The sequence below is a fragment of the Rhinocladiella mackenziei genome (assembly GCF_000835555.1).
Source record: "Rhinocladiella mackenziei CBS 650.93 unplaced genomic scaffold supercont1.8, whole genome shotgun sequence".
Taxonomy (NCBI): Eukaryota; Fungi; Ascomycota; class Eurotiomycetes; order Chaetothyriales; family Herpotrichiellaceae; genus Rhinocladiella; species Rhinocladiella mackenziei.
Window position 1 is genome coordinate 210,340 of NW_013550597.1, and position 23,885 is coordinate 234,224.

General features: G+C 50.1%; 11 protein-coding genes across 11 annotated transcripts; 6 read left to right on the plus strand and 5 right to left on the minus strand.

The window, feature by feature from the left end:
- Nucleotides 1–1,380: 1,380 nt before the first annotated feature.
- On the plus strand, nt 1,381–2,367 carry Z518_09675 (uncharacterized protein; the record flags this gene model as incomplete). The annotated part of the gene is made up of 1 exon (XM_013412292.1): nt 1,381–2,367. One exon carries the CDS (start codon nt 1,381–1,383, stop codon nt 2,365–2,367), a length of 987 nt encoding a protein of 328 aa, XP_013267746.1.
- A 409-nt stretch (nt 2,368–2,776) lies between these two features.
- Nucleotides 2,777–3,790, plus strand: Z518_09676 (uncharacterized protein; the record flags this gene model as incomplete). Its single annotated transcript, XM_013412293.1, has 1 exon — nt 2,777–3,790. One exon carries the CDS (start codon nt 2,777–2,779, stop codon nt 3,788–3,790), a length of 1,014 nt encoding a protein of 337 aa, XP_013267747.1.
- Nucleotides 3,791–4,489: 699 nt separating this feature from the next.
- Nucleotides 4,490–7,226, minus strand: Z518_09677 (uncharacterized protein; the record flags this gene model as incomplete). The annotated part of the gene is made up of 2 exons (XM_013412294.1): nt 4,490–6,947; nt 7,000–7,226. 2 exons carry the CDS (start codon nt 7,224–7,226, stop codon nt 4,490–4,492), a joined length of 2,685 nt encoding a protein of 894 aa, XP_013267748.1.
- A 1,049-nt stretch (nt 7,227–8,275) lies between these two features.
- On the plus strand, nt 8,276–9,613 carry Z518_09678 (uncharacterized protein; the record flags this gene model as incomplete). The annotated part of the gene is made up of 1 exon (XM_013412295.1): nt 8,276–9,613. One exon carries the CDS (start codon nt 8,276–8,278, stop codon nt 9,611–9,613), a length of 1,338 nt encoding a protein of 445 aa, XP_013267749.1.
- A 16-nt stretch (nt 9,614–9,629) lies between these two features.
- Nucleotides 9,630–10,391, minus strand: Z518_09679 (uncharacterized protein; the record flags this gene model as incomplete). Its single annotated transcript, XM_013412296.1, has 1 exon — nt 9,630–10,391. One exon carries the CDS (start codon nt 10,389–10,391, stop codon nt 9,630–9,632), a length of 762 nt encoding a protein of 253 aa, XP_013267750.1.
- Nucleotides 10,392–11,174: 783 nt separating this feature from the next.
- On the minus strand, nt 11,175–12,328 carry Z518_09680 (uncharacterized protein; the record flags this gene model as incomplete). Its single annotated transcript, XM_013412297.1, has 3 exons — nt 11,175–11,684; nt 11,744–12,160; nt 12,221–12,328. 3 exons carry the CDS (start codon nt 12,326–12,328, stop codon nt 11,175–11,177), a joined length of 1,035 nt encoding a protein of 344 aa, XP_013267751.1.
- Nucleotides 12,329–12,667: 339 nt separating this feature from the next.
- Nucleotides 12,668–14,065, minus strand: Z518_09681 (uncharacterized protein; the record flags this gene model as incomplete). The annotated part of the gene is made up of 1 exon (XM_013412298.1): nt 12,668–14,065. The coding sequence occupies one exon, from the start codon at nt 14,063–14,065 to the stop codon at nt 12,668–12,670; it is 1,398 nt and encodes a 465-aa protein (XP_013267752.1).
- A 560-nt stretch (nt 14,066–14,625) lies between these two features.
- On the plus strand, nt 14,626–15,456 carry Z518_09682 (uncharacterized protein; the record flags this gene model as incomplete). The annotated part of the gene is made up of 2 exons (XM_013412299.1): nt 14,626–15,182; nt 15,249–15,456. 2 exons carry the CDS (start codon nt 14,626–14,628, stop codon nt 15,454–15,456), a joined length of 765 nt encoding a protein of 254 aa, XP_013267753.1.
- A 1,132-nt stretch (nt 15,457–16,588) lies between these two features.
- Nucleotides 16,589–17,365, minus strand: Z518_09683 (uncharacterized protein; the record flags this gene model as incomplete). Its single annotated transcript, XM_013412300.1, has 1 exon — nt 16,589–17,365. The coding sequence occupies one exon, from the start codon at nt 17,363–17,365 to the stop codon at nt 16,589–16,591; it is 777 nt and encodes a 258-aa protein (XP_013267754.1).
- Nucleotides 17,366–18,048: 683 nt separating this feature from the next.
- Z518_09684 (uncharacterized protein) lies at nt 18,049–21,312 on the plus strand (the record flags this gene model as incomplete). Its single annotated transcript, XM_013412301.1, has 1 exon — nt 18,049–21,312. The coding sequence occupies one exon, from the start codon at nt 18,049–18,051 to the stop codon at nt 21,310–21,312; it is 3,264 nt and encodes a 1,087-aa protein (XP_013267755.1).
- Nucleotides 21,313–22,041: 729 nt separating this feature from the next.
- Z518_09685 (uncharacterized protein) lies at nt 22,042–22,569 on the plus strand (the record flags this gene model as incomplete). The annotated part of the gene is made up of 1 exon (XM_013412302.1): nt 22,042–22,569. The coding sequence occupies one exon, from the start codon at nt 22,042–22,044 to the stop codon at nt 22,567–22,569; it is 528 nt and encodes a 175-aa protein (XP_013267756.1).
- Between the last annotated feature and the right edge of the window lie 1,316 nt (nt 22,570–23,885).

Consider the following 23,885-nt stretch of genomic DNA (forward strand, 5'->3'; position numbering starts at 1 on the left):
AGGAGGTGCTCCGCGCTGGGGTGAAGGGTTACACTACCAATATGCGCAAAGACATGCTTATGGTCATGGACCCTTTAGTCTCAACTTTCACGAATTGAGCACTAACCTTTCTTGAGAACTTGAAATTTACGTTTTGGTTTTCAGATTCGCATGTTACTCAGACTAATACCTGAACTTGGAGACGACGGAACGGTCCGTGCCATAGGCGTTTTGAACGACAGCGGCTCAGACATCCTCTCGATCGATACTACCGATTTGCAGCAATTTGGGAACATTCAAACATATACTGGCTGGTTTCCGCCAGCTAATATCTTTGATGCGAATGGTGGTCTACTTGTCTACCCCAGGCTTCTCGCACAAGTTCGGTTAGTGAGGGATGACAATAGCCCATGGAGCGACTGGATTATTGAGACTACTTTAGTCAAACAATATACTCCTAATATTCCACGGCTATCGGGGATCGGAATCAGACGGGTTTGGAATGAGTGTTGACGGACTCGGCTGAGGCTATTCAGCAACATATTGTTGGACAATAGCATTGAACAAATGCTAGCCAATCATTTACAACAGACTAGGACATATTGCCACGCTCGCTCAATAGGCTGTATCACCATTGACAGGCAACAATGGTGACGTACGCTCGTTAGATAGATATATAGATGGGCTCTATCCTCCATTCATGAGGAGAGCCAGAGCACTCTTTTCAATCTACTTTGGGCTGTATTCGAGAACAAAAGCTTACTTGAGATAAATGACCCCTGTGGGAATCATGTGTTAATGTGTATCCGAATGAGGTCTACAGACCTATTTATCTTTGCTACGCAGCTCTATACGTCTTCTCGGATCGATATAGTATTGAGCTACTCTAGGACCTTGTACTGCAAAAGCTTCAGTCAATATTGTCGAGATTTTCATTGTTCCGAAACGAATCAGAGATGTCGTTGCGTTGTTGATGTATACGTATGTGCACACCATGGACTATGATAATATGGTCGACAAGCTACAAAGTTTGATATCTAACCATGTTGTCTGCGACGTTGAGACGCTTGCACAAGATACAGAATCCCTGGCTTTGTTGCAAGAGGCTGGCGCTCTGGCAAAAGGTCTCGTGCTCAAGTCATTGCAGCGATTGGAACAAACATGTACGATGCCATTCTCCTAACCTGAGAACAGAACGAGTATGAAAGAGCAGGACTAATGGACTAGCAAGATCACGTAACTCCGTCTCACGGGGCTTGGCTAGTGCAAGGCTCTCTCTAATCCCCCGCTTTCCTCCCGCCCCGCAGCGGCGAGGTCTTCGTTCCGCGTGTGATCTTTGCTTCTGTATACTGCACCTATAAATCAATCACATCTCTAACCCACGAGCCGATCAAGCCAGATATGGCACCCTCCCGAATCTCTCCAGAGCCAGCACCGTCACAAGAGTACCTTGGGCTCACATCTAAACAGATTGCTACCTTCCATCGCGATGGCTATCTAATCATTCCTTCATATCTTTCGCCGGAAACATGCCAGATTCTCTTGTCCAAAACCTACGAACTTCTCTCCGACTTCCCGCTCGCTGATCATCCCATGACACGTTTCACCACTGGCACAGATGCAGACGGCAACTCCACATCCACTAAGCACGTCGGAGATGAGTACTTTCTGAAATCGGGGGACAAAGTCCGGTTCTTTTTTGAAGAGGATGCGTTCGACCCGCAGACTGGGGAATTGAATATCCCCAAAGAACGAGCGATAAACAAGATTGGACACAATTTGCATGGACTCATCCCGGAATTCGGCAACATCTCACATAAGGGGGAGATCGGAAGGCGTAACGCCGCCATCGCGAGAGACTTGGGCTACAAAGATCCCAGGTTACTCCAGAGCATGGTGATATGCAAACAGCCAGAAATTGGAGGAGCCGTGCCGCCTCATCAAGACAGCACATTCTTGTATACACGGCAGCCCTCGGCGGTAGGATTTTGGATTGCGCTCGAGGATGCCACGGTTGAGAATGGTTGTCTGAGCTTCGCGCCCGGAAGCCACCGCAGAGCACCTATCAAGGGGCGATTCGTGAGAGCGGCGGATGGCAGCGGAACGACATTCGAAAATGTGCCCGAAGACGGTCGTTGGCCGAAGAACTTTGAACATGAGAACGGCTCTAATGCGAAGGAGGAGTATGTGCATGGTGAAGTCACAGCAGGGAGCTTAGTGCTCATTCATGGAAACATTCTGCACAAGAGTGAGAAGAATACAAGCCAGAAGGGACGGATCATCTACACATTCCATCTGATAGAAGGGGAGGAGAACTATGATGAGAAGAATTGGTTGCAAATACCTGGCGGACCGAAAGAATTCACCAGGTTAAACGGACAATCATAGATTGTAATTGAAGAGCATCCGGACCCAACCAAACAGACTGGCGTACTTACCAGCCGACAGCCTCGTGAAAATTCTATCCCCCTGGGATACCGCCGTTGGCTGGCACTGTCCCTTATGAATCGGGCCCCATGCTGGAATAGCCAGATCGAGGACGTCCGGAGACCTAGTCCATCAATTGTTGACAGAGTCTGGCTATTACAGGACTAGTCGGAGATAAAAGATATGGAAAAGAGAAAACTGGCCGCTGAGAAAGACCAAAGTTACTGTAATGACGCGGCAACATTTTATATTTTGTTTGGCGGTTACCTTACCCACTATGTAGACCAGTATCAACAAGACGGAGCAGCTTGTCGGAAAAGGTTCTGCACAACCGAGCGCTCAAACGCTTTAAGCAATTCCAATCTTCATAATGGCGAAGCCGGATGTTGAGATTCCAAGTGAAATGCTTGCGGTTCAAGTGGTCAAGGTGAAGAGAATATGCCATTGCGAAAGAGGAACATATAGCACTGACTTGTATCCAGTATGCATCACGCCGGCCATCAACAAAATCCCTACGCCCTCTCCGGCCAAACTCGGGCCGCACGACATGCTGCTTCGCACGGCGGTTGCCTCTCTGTGTCATACAGACTTGATGGTGCTAGACGGCGTCTTCCACACTCCGCTGCCCATTACCATGTCACTCGAGGGCACAGCCGTGGTTGTCGCCACGGGGGCATCGGTCACGAACTTCAAAATCGGCGACCGTGTCATGTCGGGTATTCCACTGCACCAACGTGGCAGGTGCGAGCACTGCAACCCTCCTGACGGCAAGGATTGGGATCAGACCACGAACGGAGCCACCGTCATCATCACGGATGAGGCATTCGCGGAGTTTCACGTCGTCGATGCTCTGACGAGTTGTCACGTTCCGGACGACGTAAGTTTCATAACTGCCGCGCCGCTCCCCTGTGCCGGGGTCACCGTCTACCGTGCTGTGTTGGTCAGTGAGGTCAAGGAGGGCGGATGGCTTGCCATCGTGGGCGCGGGAGGAGGCTTAGGACATTTTGGCGTGCAGTTTGCAAAGGCGAGGGACATCAACGTGATTGCAAGGGCCATGGGCGCACACCATGTATTGGACGCTCGCGAAGGCAAGGCAGCCATCGTGGAAAAAGTCAAGGCCCTGACAAACGTCAACGGCGTGGAAGTCACCGTCAACGTGAGTGATCATCCTTCCACCGCGGCTCTCTCTGCTGCAATGACTCGCATGCACGGCACAGTTGTCCAGGCAGCTCAGCCAGAAGAGATCATTGTGCCGTTCCAGGATGTCGTGCTGCGAGACGTCACGATCAAAGGTACTATGCTCGGAGGTCGCGACTTGAGCCAGGAGATGTTGGACTTCGTGGTCCGGCATCACATTAAAGACTCAAGTTTTCTATGGCCTTGACGAGGTGCCGAAGATGATAGAGTTGTCGAGATCCGGGCAGCTTAGAGGTAAGGCAGTTTGTGTGGTCGACCGAGAGCTGACGGGCCCCCAGCAATGAGCAGATGTATCATTGTGATATGGCTTTTTCGGAGAATACTTTTCCCTCAAATGCAATGAATGGGGCGATGAGTTTGTCAATCAGACAACCTCATGGTATAGTATATCAGCCATTATGAATATTTTCGCCTTTCAACTTCATAATGAACCCATCCTGTCTCTCTGATTACTTTTCGTAGCACCTTTCCAGTCGATGATGCCCCATGACCCTCTGTTCCTTCTGACGTCACCTATGGCCTTGTCCACGTCAAGGCCTCCAGAAACTCGGTGTGTCACATTGACATGAATCCGATGCCTCGCCTATGCGAGATGACGTTCTAGCCCAGAGATAATGGGAAGGTCGAGGCTTTGCAAAAAGGCGAGGCAATGTCAAAGTTCCCATATGAATCAGGAAACCGAAGGGAACAGAAACCAAAACTTGAACCGGCAGAAGTCTATATTCATGAGAAGCTCTCGTATCTTTGCTCTCTCACGATCATTGTACATCCAAATGTATTATTTTGGTACCACACTCCCTTCTCCCCTGGTATTACGCCTGTCAGCAGCTCCAGACCCGGATGTCCATGTCTGAAAAATAGTTCATTCATAAGCGCCGCCCCCCCCCTAATATACGCGATAGTCTTTGCTAGGTCTTAACGCCGTTCTGCCCATTCTCGAAGGGCCAATATCAATTGTACTCAATTCAAGAGCAAGCGAGCCGTCTCCACCGTACTCACCATATTCCATCGAGTTATTGGATCTGTGCAACGGTACCTTGGTCGGAGTTACAGGGTACTCTGGTCTGTTTGGTCCACCCCGTGGGTTATAGTTGCTCGTGGCAGGTACTTGGTATTCAGACAGTGGAGGCCGTTGGGGCAATCCTCCTGCAGGCGAAGAATGCGTCGAGCACCGTTGGCTTGAAGGACGGGGATGATCCTCGACTGAAGCTGGAGCCATGACTGCGGGGCTGGTATGGGGATGGGGGTATGGTTGGGTCGGTAGCGGACGATTTGGCATGGGCTTCTTCAACCTATTCCGTCCGCCGCCTCTTGACCCTGTCGGAGGAGATGTTGGAATCGCAGGAGGGGATGAAGAAGCCTGGTACGGAGACGGAAGAGCGCCATTAGGGGAACCTTGGTACGACGAAGTCGCAATTGAATGAGGTCTTGTAGAGGCAGGTGATGACCCCGTCCGATTCTGCATTCGCGCCTCCTCCTTGGTGCGAATCTTGATGACGTGCTCTGGTTTCCGATTTTTTCTCTCGGGTTCAGGAGCCCATGTGTCGGCAGGAAGATGGTCGGACGGATCAATGATTCGACCATCATTACCAATGATCGGCCCTTGATCCCTCAATTTGTCAACCTCCTTCTGTCGAGATGCTTCTTTGCCTTCGTCGGTCGCGGCGTACGAATCATCTTGCACAGGAGGGCTGGTGCCGGGATTCAATACATCGTACGAATCGGGCCCAAAAGGCATATCGCTCATACGCCTGCCTTCCGGCATTGCGGACGTCGGGGTAATTGACTTGCGTGGAATAGTATGAGCAGGATTCGGACTAATGGCACGTGGCCTGACCACGACCGGCTCACTCCTTCGAATTTGCCTTTCGTCGGAATTCTCGAAAGCTCGTGCCTTCCGGGGCGGACCATATCCTGTTGATTGGCCGAAGGTTTGTTGGGTATTCTCGCTATATCCAGGCTGAACCATGGGACGATCCCGAACCTGATCAAGCATCGGTACATTGTTTGCAGGAGATGTAGGTCGAAGCTGCATCTTGTTGTCATGGTACGATTCGCGTCTATCGCTAGATGACATTCCAAATCGATCGTAATCGTCTTGCGGACTCACGTCATGAGGCTTGGCCCGGGGGAGCTGACGTTGGAAGTCTCGGGAATAGGGTGAAGAATCCATATGAGGGTCAAATCCCCGCTCAAGTCGTTGAAGAGGGCTTCTTTCCTCAACGGATGAATGTTTCGCCGGTGTTCTTGGAGACGGGTGTTCTCGAGGACTTTGGTGAGATACTGGCGCCATTGGGGTCCTAGAAACTGGTCCTCGATGAACTGGAGGAGGTGGTGGTTGATCTTCGTCAAAGCGTGCGTCCGCATAGCCGTCGCTCAGTTGAGGCATATCGACTTGACTGATGGATTGCCGGAGCGGGCTGTCTCGGTACACAGGATGTTTGGTCGGTGATGTACTTGACCTGTTTTGCCACGACTGATTTTGGGCTGGCATCGGCGGAGCAGATAGTGGAGGCGTTCTAATGGGAGAAGAATTGTACGGAGACGGATTAGATATGTTGTGCGGTGAGTATGGAGTCGGTGACTGATCAAGCTCGAAGCCGGGTGAGCCTCCTGAGTGGTAGGAATGCGGCGGCTGTCCGGGAAGGGCTCTGGGTTCATACGTGTCCATTCCATAGTTACCAGGGTCCTCGTGTGGCGAAAATCCTTGTTCATAATTGTTATGATAGTCGAGAGGAAGGTGCCTTTGGTTGTGAGGTATATGCGATGGAGGTGGTTGCTCATATGGGTCGTCTGGAGGGTATTGAGGCTGTAAATCATAACCAAAATCATCTGGCGTTTCGGGTATCCGTTGTTTGGGAGGTTGTGGTGGAGGGTTGGTGCTTGAGTATCCATGGCTGGTCCACATATCAGGTGAAGGATCCCAAGGCCACAGGTCGGGGGTATGGGGACCGGAGGCGGGAGATGACTGTTCACCAGGGCCAGGCGGAAGAGGTCGTCTTTTGATTTCTCGAGGGCCGAGTTGTCGAGAACCTGGGGATGTGCTCAGCGCCTGGTTGGCCGCCGAATGTGCCTTTTCTCTTTGCCTCTTTCTCTCAGGAGAAGCCTCAGGCTTCGGTCTGGTGTCATAGTATGTTAATTCAATCCGAATATCTCCCGCATATTTGCCCTTGAAATTCAACTGATGCCAGAGGTCGTTTTGTCCGCCACCGGGCACAATCACCTCGTGGAGGTCGATCCATGCTTCACCAATAAGATCGGTTTTCTTATCATCGTTGAAGATCGAGCATTTCAACTTGTAGTAATCTGGGGAATCGTGGACGTTGAATCGGAGTTCTTGGTCCCTGCGTTTCGTCAGCAGCGTGTGAGGAGCCGGATCGTGATTCCGTTGCATACCATTTCGGAGTTTGTCCACCTCGTTTGTCTGTCTCGGTCTTCTTGGCCTCTTTTCCCAGTCGCATGGCACAATAAGGATCTTGTTTGCCCATTGTTTTCCTATTTGGAAGATTCTTTGCCCTATCGATGACGGCGACCAGGGTGCCAATTTCTGGACCATCCAGAGACATGTCGGCAAAGATCCCCGCCGTGTGGGCAGCGTTCACAGCTCTTGACCTGACGGCCATGGTGAAGAAAAGGTCTTGACTTGCCAGCCTGCGGTGTTTGTTTTTTGACCCTGCGTGAAGGCAGCCCGAGATGGTTCCAGGGCTGCGACATTCGAGAACTGAAGGGATCAATATGGAGTAGTCAGGAATACATGTCTCCCAGATTGCATGCAGGCGTTCTGAGGACGCTTGGTAGAGGATGTTAAGGTGTCAATTAAACGTCGAGAGTTCAATGTTGACGGGATGGAAAGTGGACATGGACAAGGCGCCAGCCACGGGAATTTACCCTGTCGATTTGACGGGAGGCTGGGAACGCACTGGGCGGCAGAAGTGGTTCAACAATGTACTGGCAGGGTAGGCGAGAAGAATGTTTCATATTTTGCAGCTTGCCGACTGTCGAATTGATTGCAATTGTCTTCCAACAATGCTATCCCGTGCTAGCAAAACAGTGTTGAGCTTCAATAGACGCATCTGCAGCACATCCAATGATGACTATTTAAATGACGTCGTCCTTGGCTCGCTAAACTTAGACGCACCTTACCGTTCCTGGAAGGGAGTACTAGCCACAAGTGGCTCAGTGGCTTTCATGCTTGGGCACGTGATGATCTTGTGTAATATCACATGACGGCTAACACTACGCGTAAGTAGGGGTTCTTTTCCTGTTTGTCTCAATCGCTCATTCGTGAAATAGAACCAGTATACTATGACAGCTATACATACACCATGCAACGAAGGTTCAATGCGTTAAACTGCGAGTCACCTCAAGAGCAAGCGTTTGCCGAAAGTCAGGCGAGGGGTCTCGTCCTTTGAATAATTCCGCCTAAATTTTCAAAGGGCTTGTGAATTGCTTATGCCGGAGAAGAGCATATTGATTGGATCATGAGATTGAATATGCTCCACGCATTGTTGGTCTGCATTCAAGCTGTCCTTGGTCGCGTACCTTAATTGTCTCAACCTGCCAAGGAATGGGGTGGCGCATTAAGCTGCCTTGGTGGTACCACCATCTTTTTCCACCACAATTATACGCAGACGAAGGCAGATGATAGCAAAACATCAATACCCAGTCCATCATGAATGAATTCCGCCCTCGTCAGCTTGCTGCTCACAACCTTTCCACCTTCCGCCGTCAGCCATTAGCTGAAATATCCGGCTCCCTCGGCGACTTAGGAACTTTCCTACCCATTGTCATTGCCCTTGCGGAAGGACATCAGATATCTTTGACAACGACTCTGATCGTTACTGGTGTCTACAATGTTCTCACAGGTGCCGTATTTGGCATTCCGCTGCCCGTCCAACCCATGAAAGCCATCGCTGCCGTGGCTATCCTCAGATCGCTCACCGCCGGACAGACGGCGGCGGCAGGTATCTTCGTTTCTAGTTGCACATTGCTCTTTAGCATGACGGGCCTTCTTTCTTGGTTCACGAGAGTCATTCCAATTCCAGTGGTCAAGGGTATCCAAGTAGGAGCCGGCCTGAGCTTGATCGTAGCCGCCGGAAGCAAGGCGCTCTCATCTCTCTCATGGACCACACCCTCATGGGCAGATAACTATCTCTGGATGACAGCGGCTTTCGTTGTTCTGTTTGCTATTAATCTTCAACCTCGAGTACCGTATGCACTCATTCTGTTCCTCATTGGAATCGTCTTCGCGATGATCCAAATCACCGCCGACAAACACCATCACCCTCCAGGCTTCGAGATATGGCACCCTTACATCCTTGTACCCTCCGTCAAGGAATGGAAAACCGGCATCCTCGAGGCTGGGGTGGGTCAGCTGCCTCTGACGACCCTGAACTCCATTATTGCCGTCGCTCACCTCGCTGCTGATATCCTCCCTGAAATTGAGACGCCGTCGGTCACTGCAATCGGATTTAGCGTTGCCGGAATGAACCTTTTGGGATGTTGGTTTGGAGCCATGCCAGTCTGTCACGGATCCGGCGGCTTAGCAGCGCAATATCGCTTTGGTGCTCGGTCGGGGGCCAGCATCATTTTTCTCGGCCTTCTCAAGCTCGTTTTGGGCATCTTATTCGGAGAAAGCCTTACTGACCTCCTCCACAAGTTCCCTTTCGCGCTGCTGTCAGTCATGATCATCGCCGCCGGTTTGGAACTAGCCAGTGTGGGAGAAAGCTTGAATACAACAAGGGCAAGAGATTTGAGTAAAAGGGGCAATCATCCAGGACATGTGGTTCCAATCACAGACGAGGAGAGGAAGAGAAGATGGACCGTTATGTTCGTGACAGCGGGATTGCTCGTTGCATTCAAGAATGACGCTATCGGCTTCTTGGCGGGCATGTGCTGTCATTGGAGCTATCAGCTACCTCACTCCCTTGCCCGGCTGAAACAAAGGATTTCTAGGATGCGGAATCCACTTGAGGATGGTGGAGAGCACCAAGCACTTCTGTCTCGCTGAGCATATAAGACTGTGCCTACCACGGTATTGTTCCCGCCGAATTCGAGTATGTCCCGGTCACCCCATCTGCACCTTCTGCTGCCAGTTCCGCTACCCTTATGGCCCCATGCTTTGGATGTGTTTCTTCAGTCAACTTCTGGCCGTTCAACCCAGTCGCGCGGTATCCTGGACACACAGCATTGACTTTCCAATTGGGATGTGCTTTCGCATAAAAGGTACTGAGTGCATTCTCGGCGCTCTTGCTTGAATTGTACCATATTCCGTGGTATAAGATTCCTCTGTCGAGCGTGGTTTGAATGCTTCCAAGAATAGAGCTGACAAAGATGACTTTGGGTAATTTGGACTTCTCTAGCAAAGAGGTGAGTTTGTCCGTCAACACGGCAGTGGAGGTTACATTAACGCTCAACGAAAGATTGAACTTGTCGCGCAGAGTTGCATTGTCGGGTAGATGCTGTGCGGCGGTGCCTGCGTTGTTGACGAGGATGTCTAGTTTGCCAAAGTTCTGGTCGATGGCGAGATAGCAATGCTCGATAGACTCATCGTCAGTGATGTCCAGTTGAATGGGATTGACATTGATCGGTGCACCCATGCTGGCAACAGCAGCTTCCCCTTTGACTGTGTCTCGACAGCCCATCAGGACCTGGAATGTGCGGTTTTCGGACGCGAGTTTCTTGACAATTTCATATCCAATGCCAGTATTCCCTCCCGTCACTAGAACGATGGTCTTTTCGACGGCCGCGATGCTTGAAGGGTGGTGAAGGAGACCCGGTCGAGACATGTCTGCGGTATTGTAAAGTTTGGAATGGGGTTTGGGAATTGATGGGAAGACAAAGAAGAAAAATATCCCACGACTGAATCTTCGCTAAGGCAACCGCCAAACAATTTCGGTCTTTCTCAGCGGTTAATGTCCATTTTCTGTATCTTTTATCTCCGACTAGTCCCGTACACCGATTATTAGCCAGACTCTATCAACAATTGATGGATTGGATGTCCTCGATCTGGCTACTCCAGCATGGGGGCCGATTCATTAGGGGACGGTGCCGGTCAACGGCGGTATCCAACGGGGATAGAATTTTCGCGAGGGAAGTCCTTGGTCGGAAGCGGAGTGGTTTCAGACCGAGTGGAGCGGGGCACATATATGCATAGAAAATGGAGGGTGATGCACTTACAGTAACTTCAATGCCGACGGATGGATCGCATTGGGCAATACTTCTCCAGCGCGCGAGTCCTGATCCTCAGCCTGATGGAATTCGAGAAATTATAGCACCCCCCCCCCCCCCCCCCAACACAAGGGGGATCACGTTAGAAAAATGTTTGTTGTGATGACAATGATGGTTTGGCCTTTCCAAGCCTCATCGAACATGGTATCACTATGATAACAGCACCAACTAGAAGACCTATTGCCCTCGCTAGAGGCATGTGTAAGGAGGCTGTCTGAAGGGTATCGAACTCTCATCATGACTGACATCGAACCTAGGCTCATCGTCTTATTCATCAGCTCTTAGTCAGGGAGGACCCCCGGCGTGTGAGATAAATAACTCGCCCTTATTGGCACTTAGCCTTAGCCCTCCACTCTTGTCGTGACCTCATTCACCGGAGCTACTGGTCTTCCTGTCCGAAACAAACTTCTGATATTCTCGAAACACTCCCTTTCCGACTTCATAAACGCGACATCCGTCAAACCACCCATGTGTGGTTGCAGAACCACCTTGTCGCTCGTCTGGAAATAGGGGTGGATGTTTGGCTCGTTGCGGAACACGTCCAGACCGGCCCTAGTGATTTTGCCAGACTCGAGCGCTTCAATCAGAGCTTCCTCGTTGACGACGGCGCCACGCGCAGTGTTGACGAAGAAGGATCCGGGTTTCATGGCGGCGAATTCAGCGTGAGAAATCAGATTTGTTGTCGCGGCATTCAGGGGACACGATATTGAGACTACATCGGAACTGGAGAGGAGGGAGTGCAACGTTGGGCAGTACGTGGCGTCGTATTGCTTCTCCACTTCTGGAGGGAGTTGGTTGCGGTTATAATATTTGATCTTGAGGTTGAAAACTCTAGCTTTTGTTGCAATGTACTGACGTCAAAGGTTCTCGTCAATATCGCTTCAAGATGGAATGGGTGGCCAATTCATACCTTGCCAATCGAACCCATGCCCACGATTCCAAGAGTCAACCCCGTGGGGTCGCGACTAGGAACAATCCCCGTCTTCCAAGTCCCCTCCCTCGCACCCTTTTCCGCTCTCGTGGTATCTCTGAGGACAGCCAGGGTGAGAAACACTGCCATATCCGCAGTGGCCTCGGCAACTGCATTCCGTGTGTTGCAGAACCAGATATTGTTCCGCGTCATCCAGTCGACGTCGAACTCATTAAATCCTGCGGAGGCAGAGGCAATGATCTTACAATGAGGTATCAGGGCACCAAGAAGGTCCTCGTCAAATGGCTCGTACGGAGGGGTACCCATGCGAATGATCAATGCATCGACTGGACCTGACTTCGCGACAACGGTTGGAAGTAGTTCCTGGGTTTCCTTCCGGTTGGTCGCATCCAGGATCTGCATTGAGCCCACGTAAGAGGCGTGTCCAGAAAAGGTCGTGGTGTGAGCTGGACTTACCTGAAAGTTAAAATCCTGTTTGAATTCATTTAGAAAGTCTTGTCCAACATATTTTGGATCTCCCAAGGCAACCACTAGTGGTTTCCGGGTTGCTTGTGTGGTGGACATGCTGAAATCAAGGACCAAAACCCTGAGAGTTCGTCCAAGGTCTGACAGACGGGTTCGGCAAAGTGCTGATACGTGTCGACTGAGTGGTGGGCGAAAGATTGACTCGAGATTCAGTAGCAATGAAATGGTGTTGATGCTATTAACAAATCAAATCACAATGCCCATCTCCGATCAGAATTGTAAAGAAATACGGACTTCTCCGGAAGGTCGTAGAACTCATAATCCAACTTGTCTGGACACCGAGCGAGCAAAAATCTCGACATGCGGGATGCTTGAGGATTCCAGCGGCCCTGAATACAGCATGAGTGCCCAGGCCGAGATGATAGCGTCACGAACTCATCATAGCGCCGATTCTCCACCTATGTTGAAATCGCCGTCGGTAGAGAGGTTGACATTCCTGAGAACCCTTGGACCGTTGCTACCTTCCATGAGTACATTTACCGGCCGTGTCCCTGGTTGCAATTCTCTCCAGCGCCAGCTCCGAATCAGAGTGCGGTCCATATCGACGCCTTCCATGATATCAACCACCCACTTGCCAATATTGGGAAGATATTTAAAGGCATGACCACTTCCCCCTGTAGCAACCATCACAGACTTTTGCTGGGGTAAGTTGTCAATGACGTAGTGGTTGTCGAAAGAGTCAGTGTACCAACAGAGCCGAGTAAGGTCGATGCCAATTCCGTTTTCCGCCAGTTCAGGAAGAAAGTCCGCCAGGAAACTTTTGATAACTTTCAACGCCTGTTTGGGTATTTGTGTAATCTGTTCTCCGGAAGTATACCTGGTCACAGGAACGCTACGCTCCTTGCCGTCTTTTTGAAACTTAGGATTGGTGTATTTTGTCCCTCGGTAGCCGATTTTCATATAGCCTCTCCCATCTCGTGGGAAGCCATAGAGTCCACCTTCTGCCCCGTCCCTGACTTTGTAGGTCCAAGAGGGAAACTTGTCCGGACCAAATCGTTCGGAAAGAGGAGAATCTGACGGTATTTTGAGCATCACAACGGAACCAGCGGTAGTTTCGCAGATTCCATCCAGCTCTGGAAGCAACGAAGGCGTCCACCCTCCACAAGCCATGATGATCTTCGACGCAAGATGACACTTCTGGTCTTTCGTCCGAATTCCGATGATAATCCCGGCATCATCGTAACAGAAGGCTTCGAATGCACCGGAATTGGGCCCTAGTTCAAGATTGACTCCAAGCCATTTGGCTTTGTGTAGAGCAAAGCGACAGGCCTTGTCAGCAACGGCGACTCCTCCAGTCGTATCGAGAACACCGAGGTAGCTCTTCCCTCTCACCTTCCGTAGGAAAGGATCAATGGCAAATCCAAAGCCCTTGCGATTAGCTATTTCAACATGCCGACTTTCCGTCGTAATAAGCTGTGTATCGGGAAGCCCCGCAGCATTCATATTTCGAATGGTTGCGATTTCAAATTCTGGTAGTTCGTCTTGATCGGTCAACGATAGGTTGCCATTGTTGATAAAGACTTTGTCCGTCCGTTTGAAACCATTGGGCACACATATTCCATTGCTGATCTCTTCGTTCCACGTATTCCAATGTCCGATGGCTTCTGTGGAAAGATCTTGATATTCTGTTTGTGTCCCGTACGCTGAGCGAATTATCTTGTTCATGTCTGGCGATCCAACTATCGTCAATTCGGAGATCTTCTGAAGGACAAATTGTAGGATGTGAGGACTTAGGCTCACCAGATGAAGCAGAGTCGCACTCATTAATGTAGTCATATTCATGTACTTCATATGGTTGTGTGTCGAATATCGTGACTCTTGTGTAGCCTCGTTGTGCAAGATGAATTGCGGTGCTCAGCCCGAATACCCCAGCACCAACAATGATGATTGAGTCTGTTTTCTGTGGACGGGAGGCCATGTCGAGACGGGTGAATGTTGGATTTACAAATTCTGCACGTTGGATTTCCGAAACAGTAAAATGAAGCGAAGCTTTCAAGGACCATCCAGCTTGTTGCTGGGTCGAATACGGCACGATTGACGTACGCAACGTTGATCGTGGTGGATAGTGCTATCATACGTGAGGGCTTATCGAAGTTGATGTGACCTTAGCTGATTTAGTCAGCTCTATTCCCCTTTTTCTCCGCAGCCTTCAATCAAGCGAATTAAAGGCGACCACAATTGTGCGGGGAGTGTTTGTTTGGAGAGGTCAGCCAGTGGCACCACTCTGGACACGTCCATATACCATTACGGATTCCATTTCTTCCAGTAGCATATTCCAAGTCCGCTGATCTCCATATCTCGTTCAAGCCAATACATCTGCCGCCTATTCAGATTCCATGTCGTTGCGCGGTAAAGTCATCGCCATAACTGGAGCAGCATCTGGGATTGGATTGCAGTTGACCAGGCTTGCGGCCTCTCGCGGAGCAAAATTGGCGCTGGCTGATATTCAACCAGGGCCATTGGACGACATTGTCAACGAGATAAAATGCTCCGGAGTTGAGGTTGTTGGAAGTCGTTTGGATGTGACATCCCACAAAGAAGTGGACGACTGGGTCAATGCGACCGTGAGCCATTTTGGAACCATCGATGGTGCCGCAAATTTAGCGGGAGTCGAAGGTGGAAAGAAAATGGCAGCCATGTTGGCTGATGTTTCGAATGAAGACTGGGACTATATATTGTCAGTCAACCTGACGGGCCTCATGTATTGTGTCAGGGCTCAAGTCAGGGTGATGCAGGCAGGAGCTTCCATTGTGAATGCTGCCGGCATCTCTGGGCTGATAGGCCGACCCGGAATTTGCGCATACTCAGTCTCGAAGCATGGCGTGGTTGGGCTGACAAAGACAGTGGCGAAAGAAGTTGGATCGAAGGGTATTAGGGTCAACGCTGTTGCGCCGTGAGTATTTGAGATTGAGCATCTGAATGAACAGAAAACGATTGAGCCTGACACCACATATTGCAGGGGGCCCGTTGATACGCCAATGCTTCAGAGAATCTTTCAGGCGTCTGACAGCACATATCTTCCCTTCACCAGCACATATGCAAACATGCCTCTGCAAAGAACAGGTCAAGCAGAGGAGGTGGCAAACTTGTTCGCCTTCTTGCTCAGTGACGAATCAAGCTTCATAACAGGAATTGTCTGCCCATGTGACGGTGGAATTATGGCCTGAGGTACAGTATGGATGTAGTAAAGCATTAGAATCATCGAGGTCTGAGGGTTTTATCTTCAAGAATTTCCCTCTTATGGTCGTTCGGGAAAGCGAGTAAATCTCTGGCTCAAGCCGCGGTGTTCGTTTGAAGCCGGCGTCAACTTGTCTTCTCGTGTTACACGCTTGTATATCAGTGTTCATATCGGAGATTTCGGTATCTGAGTCTTCATAATGACTGATCATTGTAGAAATCCTGCACCAGGTTAGAAAGGAAAGGATGGTCGGGCATATTTGGCCACGTGACTGAAGCCAGAGTCTTACGGAGGACTTGGCATGTTTGTCTGGTTTCTCCAGCATTTGTGTGTTACACGAAACATGGACGTGACTCACAGACACTCAGCTTTGCGATCGGCAGGGATGGTATTCAGCGGGATTACTTCTCCGAAAGGGGATAAGTTTGACGAATTCGAAGACCCAAAAACACTCGAAAAGGAGGATTGCTTATCGTGCCGAGTTATAGGTCTGCAGTGAAGATTCGGAATCCCAATTTCAGGGGCTGATGTTCTGTCCCAGGTTCAACTGCCTTTGTATCACTAGGGGGCTACACGTACTATTCGGGCATGCAACAACTCCGAGCACAGCGAAAAGCTATCGAACTCAGCAAATCAAAGTACAAGTACGGCTCAAGGCAACTGGGAATTCTCTCTTTGTCGGCTACCCTTGCTGGACTGGGCATCTATCGGATGTTCAATTGACCCCGTCCAGAAATCCAGAGGAATGTGTCCACGACGTCTACCCAAAACAGGCCGGAGATTCCAATAGAAGTCGGATTATTAAGGCTGACATCACAATAATCTGTAATCAGAGTACCCAGAGGCTTCTCGAAGGGTAGATGAAAGCGCATGAGGTTAGCACAATGAGAAGAGTGGACGGCTGCATCGGTTCGCAATGGAGGGACGAGATCCCTCATTGCTATCATCCGATATCTGAATATGTTCATACCGAGCGTATGCATGTATATATACTGTATGATTGACAAAATTACGCTTATGCTGGTGGTCATGTCATCATAAGATTACCGTACTTCCGTACCAAAATCTAAAAGCTCCTTCGGAACAATGCTGAACATTCATCTGGCTTGAAGATGGCGGTATCATGACAGACGCCCTCGCTTGCTGCTTCCAACTCCATCCCGAGGTCCAATATTGGATATGTCAAAGAAATCAGGAAATTGTAGTTTTCGTTTTGTACCTGTCGTAAATGTAAACTCTCGGCTGGAAGATTTCGTGCTGTGTCGTTGATTGCCGTGCCTGTGAGGTGTTCTGCTTCCACGATTGTTTAATCGGATGGTCGCATTTGAAGAAGTCGAGGCTGAGGGTTGAATTTCGGACCCGGTTCCGTCGTCGTCCGTTTGCATGTCGTCGGAGCCTTTTGCGGTGGAATTCCCCGTAAAATGAAACATAGGCGTGGAGGTGATCTGTTCACCAGTCGTCGAAGTTTGAGGGTCATCTGTTTGGGTGGCGGATTCCACCTTTGCCGAATCAGCTTGGGTGGTTGTAGATTCCGTCAACTGCTCTCTTGTTGGCGAAATACTTCGAGGTCGTTGTCCAGCTTCACTTCTCTCCTCATCACTTTCGCATGGTTGTTGATGAGCCGATCCGTCGTATCGTTCTGTCGCCCACTGCCTCACTCTCCATCCTTCACCATCCCCCAGGCCGAGATTTTCCCGGTCCAGAAAGCTCAGCAGATCCTCCAAGGCTTCTTGATAACCAGCCTGTCGGCTGATATTTTGATCCGTGACAGCGGACTTGTAGAGGTTCGTGACGGAAAGGGCGGCAGTTCGGAAGGCTTGAAGAAGTTGCTCCGGGGGGGCGGGGTGGGTAGAGGTGGACGACGGTAATGAGGTGTTGAGAGACCTCATCGAGTCCATGATGTAGTCAAGACAGGACTTTTCAGAGTGCTCAAAATATTCTCCCCTTTGCTTGTAATCTAGTGAAGTTGATGTTGACGTTGGCAGCTCGATGGTGGACGGAGAGGGTTTTCGCCGAGGCGGCTAGCCAGCTGGCAGACCACTTGCGTTCGAGGGGCAAATAAAGAAAGAATATCTGGAATAAGGAGGGACCGTAGTCGAGCGGCAGACAAATGTTGTCGTCCAATCCAAGAAGTCAGGACTGGACAAAAGACCGAGAGCGTTTGAGGCCGATAGAGGGACGACCGAAGGACAGTTGCACGCAAAACCTCAAGTCAACAGGTCACGGGGAGAAGCGGCCGCTCGGAAACCTTACCAAGAGCACTCGCTCATTCAGGCAAGTTGGCCGAACTAATTTTTGGGCAAAATGCGTGTTTGCCTGGCCAATCAGCATCCTGAATTGCCGGAACCAGCCAACCTGCGCGTGCATGAACTTGCCCTTCTTCCCTCTCCCCATATCTTTTACGTTCTTTCTCTTCTTCTCTCCTTCAACACGCCTCCCGATTACACGCGATTTTCTCATCGCGCTACTCTTCTCTTCCAGGCTTCACTCATTCTTCCTCTTTGTACAATCTCCAGACGGTCGCGTCTGTGGCATTGAGTGAACTATTCTGCGACCCGGGCCTTGTCGGCCGACGACCCAAATGGCACCCTCAAAATTGCAACGATCCGACTCGGAGACCTCTTCAATAGCCGACACGCCCATGACCGGCGCTCATGAGTATCTGAATCCGCGCCGACCGTCTTTTGGACATCTCAATCGACCCATCGACGATACGCCAGACTTCACAGATTCAGACACGAACCCCAACACCACCGCCAGCAGTGTCGCTGGAGATCCTCCCGCAACCGATGGCCGGAAGAGACGATCAGAGGCATTTCAATTACGAAAGAGCATCCTGGGAAAGAAACACGGCCAACTCGATGAATCCAAAGAAGATGACACTCTCCGACGATTCAAGTATCTTCTTGGACTGACGGACTTGTTCCGCCACTTCATTGAGACCAATCCCAATCCGAAAATCAGACAAGTCATGGCGGAAATTGATCGCGAGAACACGGAAGAAGCTACCAAAGCAAAGAAGGGCGTATCTCGCAAGGGAGGCGCAACAGCAGGGAAGGGCAGAAAGACGGAACAGGAGGAAGATGCAGAGCTCCTGCGTGATGAGAAGCGTGGTACGGCGTCCCAGACGGTCTTTCGAGAGTCACCTGCATTCATCAAGGGTGGGGAGATGCGGGATTATCAAGTGGCCGGCCTCAATTGGCTTATTTCACTTCACGAGAACGGCATTTCTGGCATTCTGGCGGATGAAATGGGTCTGGGCAAGACCCTTCAGACCATCTCCTTCCTCGGGTATTTACGGCACATCTGCGGGATCAAAGGCCCACACCTCATCACCGTCCCCAAATCCACATTGGACAACTGGGCTCGAGAATTCAAGAAATGGACACCCGACGTTGATGTTCTCGTGTTGCAAGGGGCGAAAGACGATCGCCATGCCCTGATCAATGAGCGACTGATTGACGAGAAATTTGACGTGTGTATCACGAGCTACGAAATGATCCTCCGAGAGAAGTCTCACCTGAAGAAATTTGCCTGGGAATACATTATTGTGGATGAAGCGCACCGAATCAAAAACGAAGAATCCTCTCTTGCGCAAATCATTCGCATGTTCAGTTCGCGGAACCGACTTCTCATCACCGGCACTCCTCTGCAGAACAATCTTCATGAATTGTGGGCTCTGCTCAACTTTCTGCTCCCGGATGTCTTTGGAGATGCTGAAGCATTTGATTCCTGGTTTTCAAGCCAAAATGAAGACCAGGACACGGTCGTCCAACAGCTGCATCGCGTCCTGAGACCTTTCTTGCTACGAAGAGTCAAGAGCGATGTCGAGAAGAGCTTGTTACCAAAGAAAGAGCTTAATCTTTATGTGGGAATGTCGGAGATGCAAGTCCGTTGGTACAAGAAGATCTTGGAGAAGGACATCGACGCCGTGAACGGTGCGGGCGGCAAGCGAGAATCAAAGACCAGATTACTCAACATTGTGATGCAGCTTCGAAAATGCTGCAATCATCCATACTTGTTCGAAGGCGCCGAGCCGGGTCCTCCTTACACTACCGATGAACATCTGGTGTTCAACTCGGGAAAGATGATCGTCCTCGACAAGATTTTGGCCCGAATGAAGGAGGAGGGAAGCCGAGTTCTCATTTTCTCGCAAATGAGCAGAGTTTTAGATATTCTGGAAGACTATTGCGTTTTCCGAGGCCATCAATATTGCCGAATCGACGGCGGGACTGCTCACGAGGATCGAATCGCCGCGATCGATGAGTACAACAAGCCAGGGTCTGAGACATTCGTTTTTCTGCTGACCACTCGCGCGGGAGGGTTGGGAATCAATTTGACCACCGCCAACATTGTTGTTCTTTATGACAGCGATTGGAATCCTCAGGCAGATCTCCAAGCCATGGATCGTGCCCATCGTATCGGTCAGACCAAACAAGTTCGAGTATTCCGTTTCGTGACGGAGAATGCGATCGAGGAGAAGGTCTTAGAAAGGGCCGCTCAAAAGTTGCGGTTGGATCAACTTGTCATTCAACAGGGTCGCGCTCAACAACAAGTCAAGCAAGCCGCCTCCAAAGACGAATTGTTGAATATGATTCAGCATGGGGCAGAGAAGGTCTTTGAGACTAAAGGCTCAACTGGCCCTCTCGATGACATCGATGAGATTTTACGACGAGGCGAGGCTCGAACGGCAGAATTGAATGCCAAATACGAGAAACTTGGGATCGACGACCTCCAGAAGTTCTCGTCGGAAAATGCTTACGAGTGGAATGGCGAAGACTTTACGAATCGTCGGAAAGATATCGGCCTGAATTGGATTAATCCGAGCAAGCGTGAACGTAAAGAACAATCTTATTCAATGGACAAATACTATAAACAGGCATTGTCAACTGGAGGCAGACCTGCGGAGACCAAGCCGAAGATCCCTCGAGCGCCAAAGCAAGTCAACGTTCACGATTGGCAATTCTTTCCGCCCGGCCTCCAAGAGCTGCAGGAAAAAGAGACGGCTTACTATCACAAGGAAATCGGGTACAAAGTCCCTCTTGCCGAGGGCACCGAAGAAGACTTGAGCGACCGAGAGGCAGATCAGCGACTCGGTCAGGATGAAATCGACAATGCCGAGCCGCTTACTGAGGAAGAGAAACAGCGCAAGGCTGAAATGCAGGAGCATGGGTTTGGTCACTGGAATCGACGAGATTTCCAACAATTTGTCAACGGGTCGGCTAAATTTGGACGCACCAACTACGAAGGCATTTCCACCGAGGTTGACAGCAAGGATCCTGATGAAATCGAAGAATATGCACAGGTGTTTTGGAAACGTTACACAGAAATCGCCGACTATGACAAGTACATCAAAACTATTGAAGCTGGCGAAGAGAAACTTCGCAAGACTAATCTTCAGCGAAAGATGCTGAGGAAGAAGATGGAGATGTATCGTGTTCCGTTGCAACAACTCAAGATCAACTACACGGTATCCACGACGAACAAGAAGGTGTACACGGAAGAAGAGGATCGATTCTTATTGGTCATGCTTGACAAACACGGCGTTGATGGAGAGGGCTTATATGAAAAGATTCGAGATGAAATCCGAGAAAGTCCATTGTTCCGATTTGATTGGTTCTTCCTCAGCAGAACACCGGTCGAGATCGGGAGGCGATGCACCACCTTGCTAAATACCGTGTCACGGGAATTTGGAGATCCAGATGAGAAAATCACCAATGGCCACGGCCCCGGCAAAGGACGAGGACGTGATCGAGACGATGATGAAGACGAAGAAAATGATAGCGAGGCTGCGCCTGTCAAGAAGAAGGCCAAGAACGGAATTGTGGTACGTATTGGACGATAACCCACTGGTCAGCCGACGTTAACAGGATCAGAATAAGCCTGTCAAGGCTGTCAAATCGGGGCGGGGTAGTAAAGCTACTTCGCCGGCGACTTCTAGAGCCCAGAGTGTGTCATCGACAACAGCCCCTACCAGTCGATCCAAGGGAAAGAAGAAATGAGTGATTAGCAAACTGATTGTCCATTGGAGGCTTAACTGTTTCCAGATTATGACAGCATGTTAGATGGTTACTTGTGGGGCTTTTGCTGGCGATGGAAAATCTGTACCCTTTCATCCGGGGAAATGGAGGCTATGGGCATACCGTTCGGAAAGACACGGGTGGGGGATCTCACGACTTCGACACGAGCATTTACATCGCGGTGGAACACTGAGCATTCAGAGTATGAATTTAGACCGTGTAGAGTAGTATCAGAGGCAACAAGAAAAAGATGCACAATCTTCATTCCCAAGTCCGGTTGGCTCTTCTCGACGGAAGAGTTTACCAGGCAACAATCAAATTACTCCACGGCGACAAGGAGAGCCAAACCCAACTTGTCGTGTATAACGTTATGCAACAAGAAATGACAAGACTGTATAAAAAATGGTATTTAGATCGCAAGCGCCAAACCTGTATTCCTGTACCATTTATTTCGAGTTTACCTGTTCCGACCTGATCGAGCCAAATACTTCCGTACTCCACCTTCGAACACGGTTCACACGTCTCTTCCTGACATCTTGCTGAATAGTCACAACATGTCACCCATCTCGTTGAAAGCCCTCTCTGTTCTGCGCATGCTCGTTGGCACCTCTTGCCTTGTGATCCCTCGACAGATCGGCCCTCTGGTGGGCGTGAGCGTCGCCCCTGAAGCCGTGGTCTTTGCTCGTCTGGTCGGGATCCGCGATTTCGTACTGGGTGCTTACCTGTGGAAGAGGGTGCGGGAATGGGAGGCCGCGCAGACTGTCGGAGGCACAGAATCACAGCGAGCACCACTGATTCACAAAAGGACGTCGGGCCTTGAGTATGGAAATATTACCTCTGGCATTCCGCAAACTGTCCCAAATTCCGAGGCCTTTGAAGGGCCTACAACGACAACGCTTCGACAGAACATGTGTAATGAGAATCTCCGCTCAGCGGTGTGGTTAGGACTGATCTGCGATGGCGTGGATATTGCTAGCTGCCTTGTGTGTACAATCGAAGGCAACCTGTCCGACCTGGCAAAGATCACGTTGGGAGGTGGTGCTTTTGTTGCTGCAGCTATCGGGCCACAGCATTTGTTGTAGGCTTCAATCCTCATTGAACGCTCTGGTCCCTTCAGGAGTCATACACCGGAGAATGCAATTGGAATGGCTAATGTCGCCCCGTTGATGTACTCCTCGTAGGATGCATTTCTTACGGGGTTTCGGGTAGGGAGTGGCCTAGTGTCATGCATATCCTTTTGCTTTGGCGAGGAAAGCAGATGTGGTCCTGCTAGAGAACTCTTGGAGGCGAATCCGGAATCACTTCGAATGTAGAGACACAGCAGAGCCATTAAAAGGTCTCCCCCATAAATCGCATTGACCAGGAGCCTCAACTTGAGGAGATCCTTCCGGCTGTGCGTATTCGCTTCCATTTTCCTCGCTTGGCCTGCAAACGCACGGCTAGGTAATGTAAGCTGAGAATTGTTCTGCTCGAGCCCAATCCTCGTGCCACCCACGCTCATCAAAAATTTGAAATAAAGCCACAACTTTCTCTTCCACACATCCTCCACTTCTTACCCCGAAAGTTCGAATACAGTTTGCATCTTCGTCAATTAGCTCGAGCCATTTCGGATCTATTCATGACGCTTCACTGCGAGCTAGTTCAGTTCCAAATAGTCTGCGACCCATTGCGCGTTACATAGGTTTGCTCTTAGTCCCTTATTGAAGCTCGATGAGGGCGACTAAGGAGGTACCTGGTTATCATCGAGGAGATTCGCATTATTGTCGCAGTCTGAAGGAATTGGGGCAAAGAATTTCAGAGCTGAAGGAAGGTTGAACGTTGACAAAGGTGAGTAATTGCCCTCAGGTCTGCGGTAGAGAGGGAATTGGGAGCGAGTTCAAGCCTCTGGGCAAAGTTTAGTATTAACGACTTCAGAAAACAGAAGAATTAAGAGATCGGCGGGCGTTCTAACCTTTAGGCTCTGTGAGAGCATAAGGACCGCTAACTGGTCTGTCGAGGATATCCTTGCAACACCTGTTCCAAGTATCATGGCTCGTCGCCCCGGTCGAGAATGGTCTGCTTCTCTCAAGGAGTTCTTGATACTAATCCGATTCGCGCCTGTCCCTCGCAGTCCATTGGCCACCATTATAGAGACGCGATTGCAGGCCCCTGGCAAGGAAGTTATGCTGTCAACGTCATCCAGATGTGGGATGATACTCTTCTCATAGATCTTCCCTCTGAAATTCGTGAGCCTGGAAACCCTTTACCGTCTCGTCAACTCTAGTAGCACCTAGAAATGGTATTTTCCAGTTCCGATTGAGGCACTTGGCAATATAATCATGAGCACAAGGGGCCAATTTTTGGGTTCTGGCTTGACATATTTCACACGGCTGGTCGAGTATGGGGTGATCCAACGGTT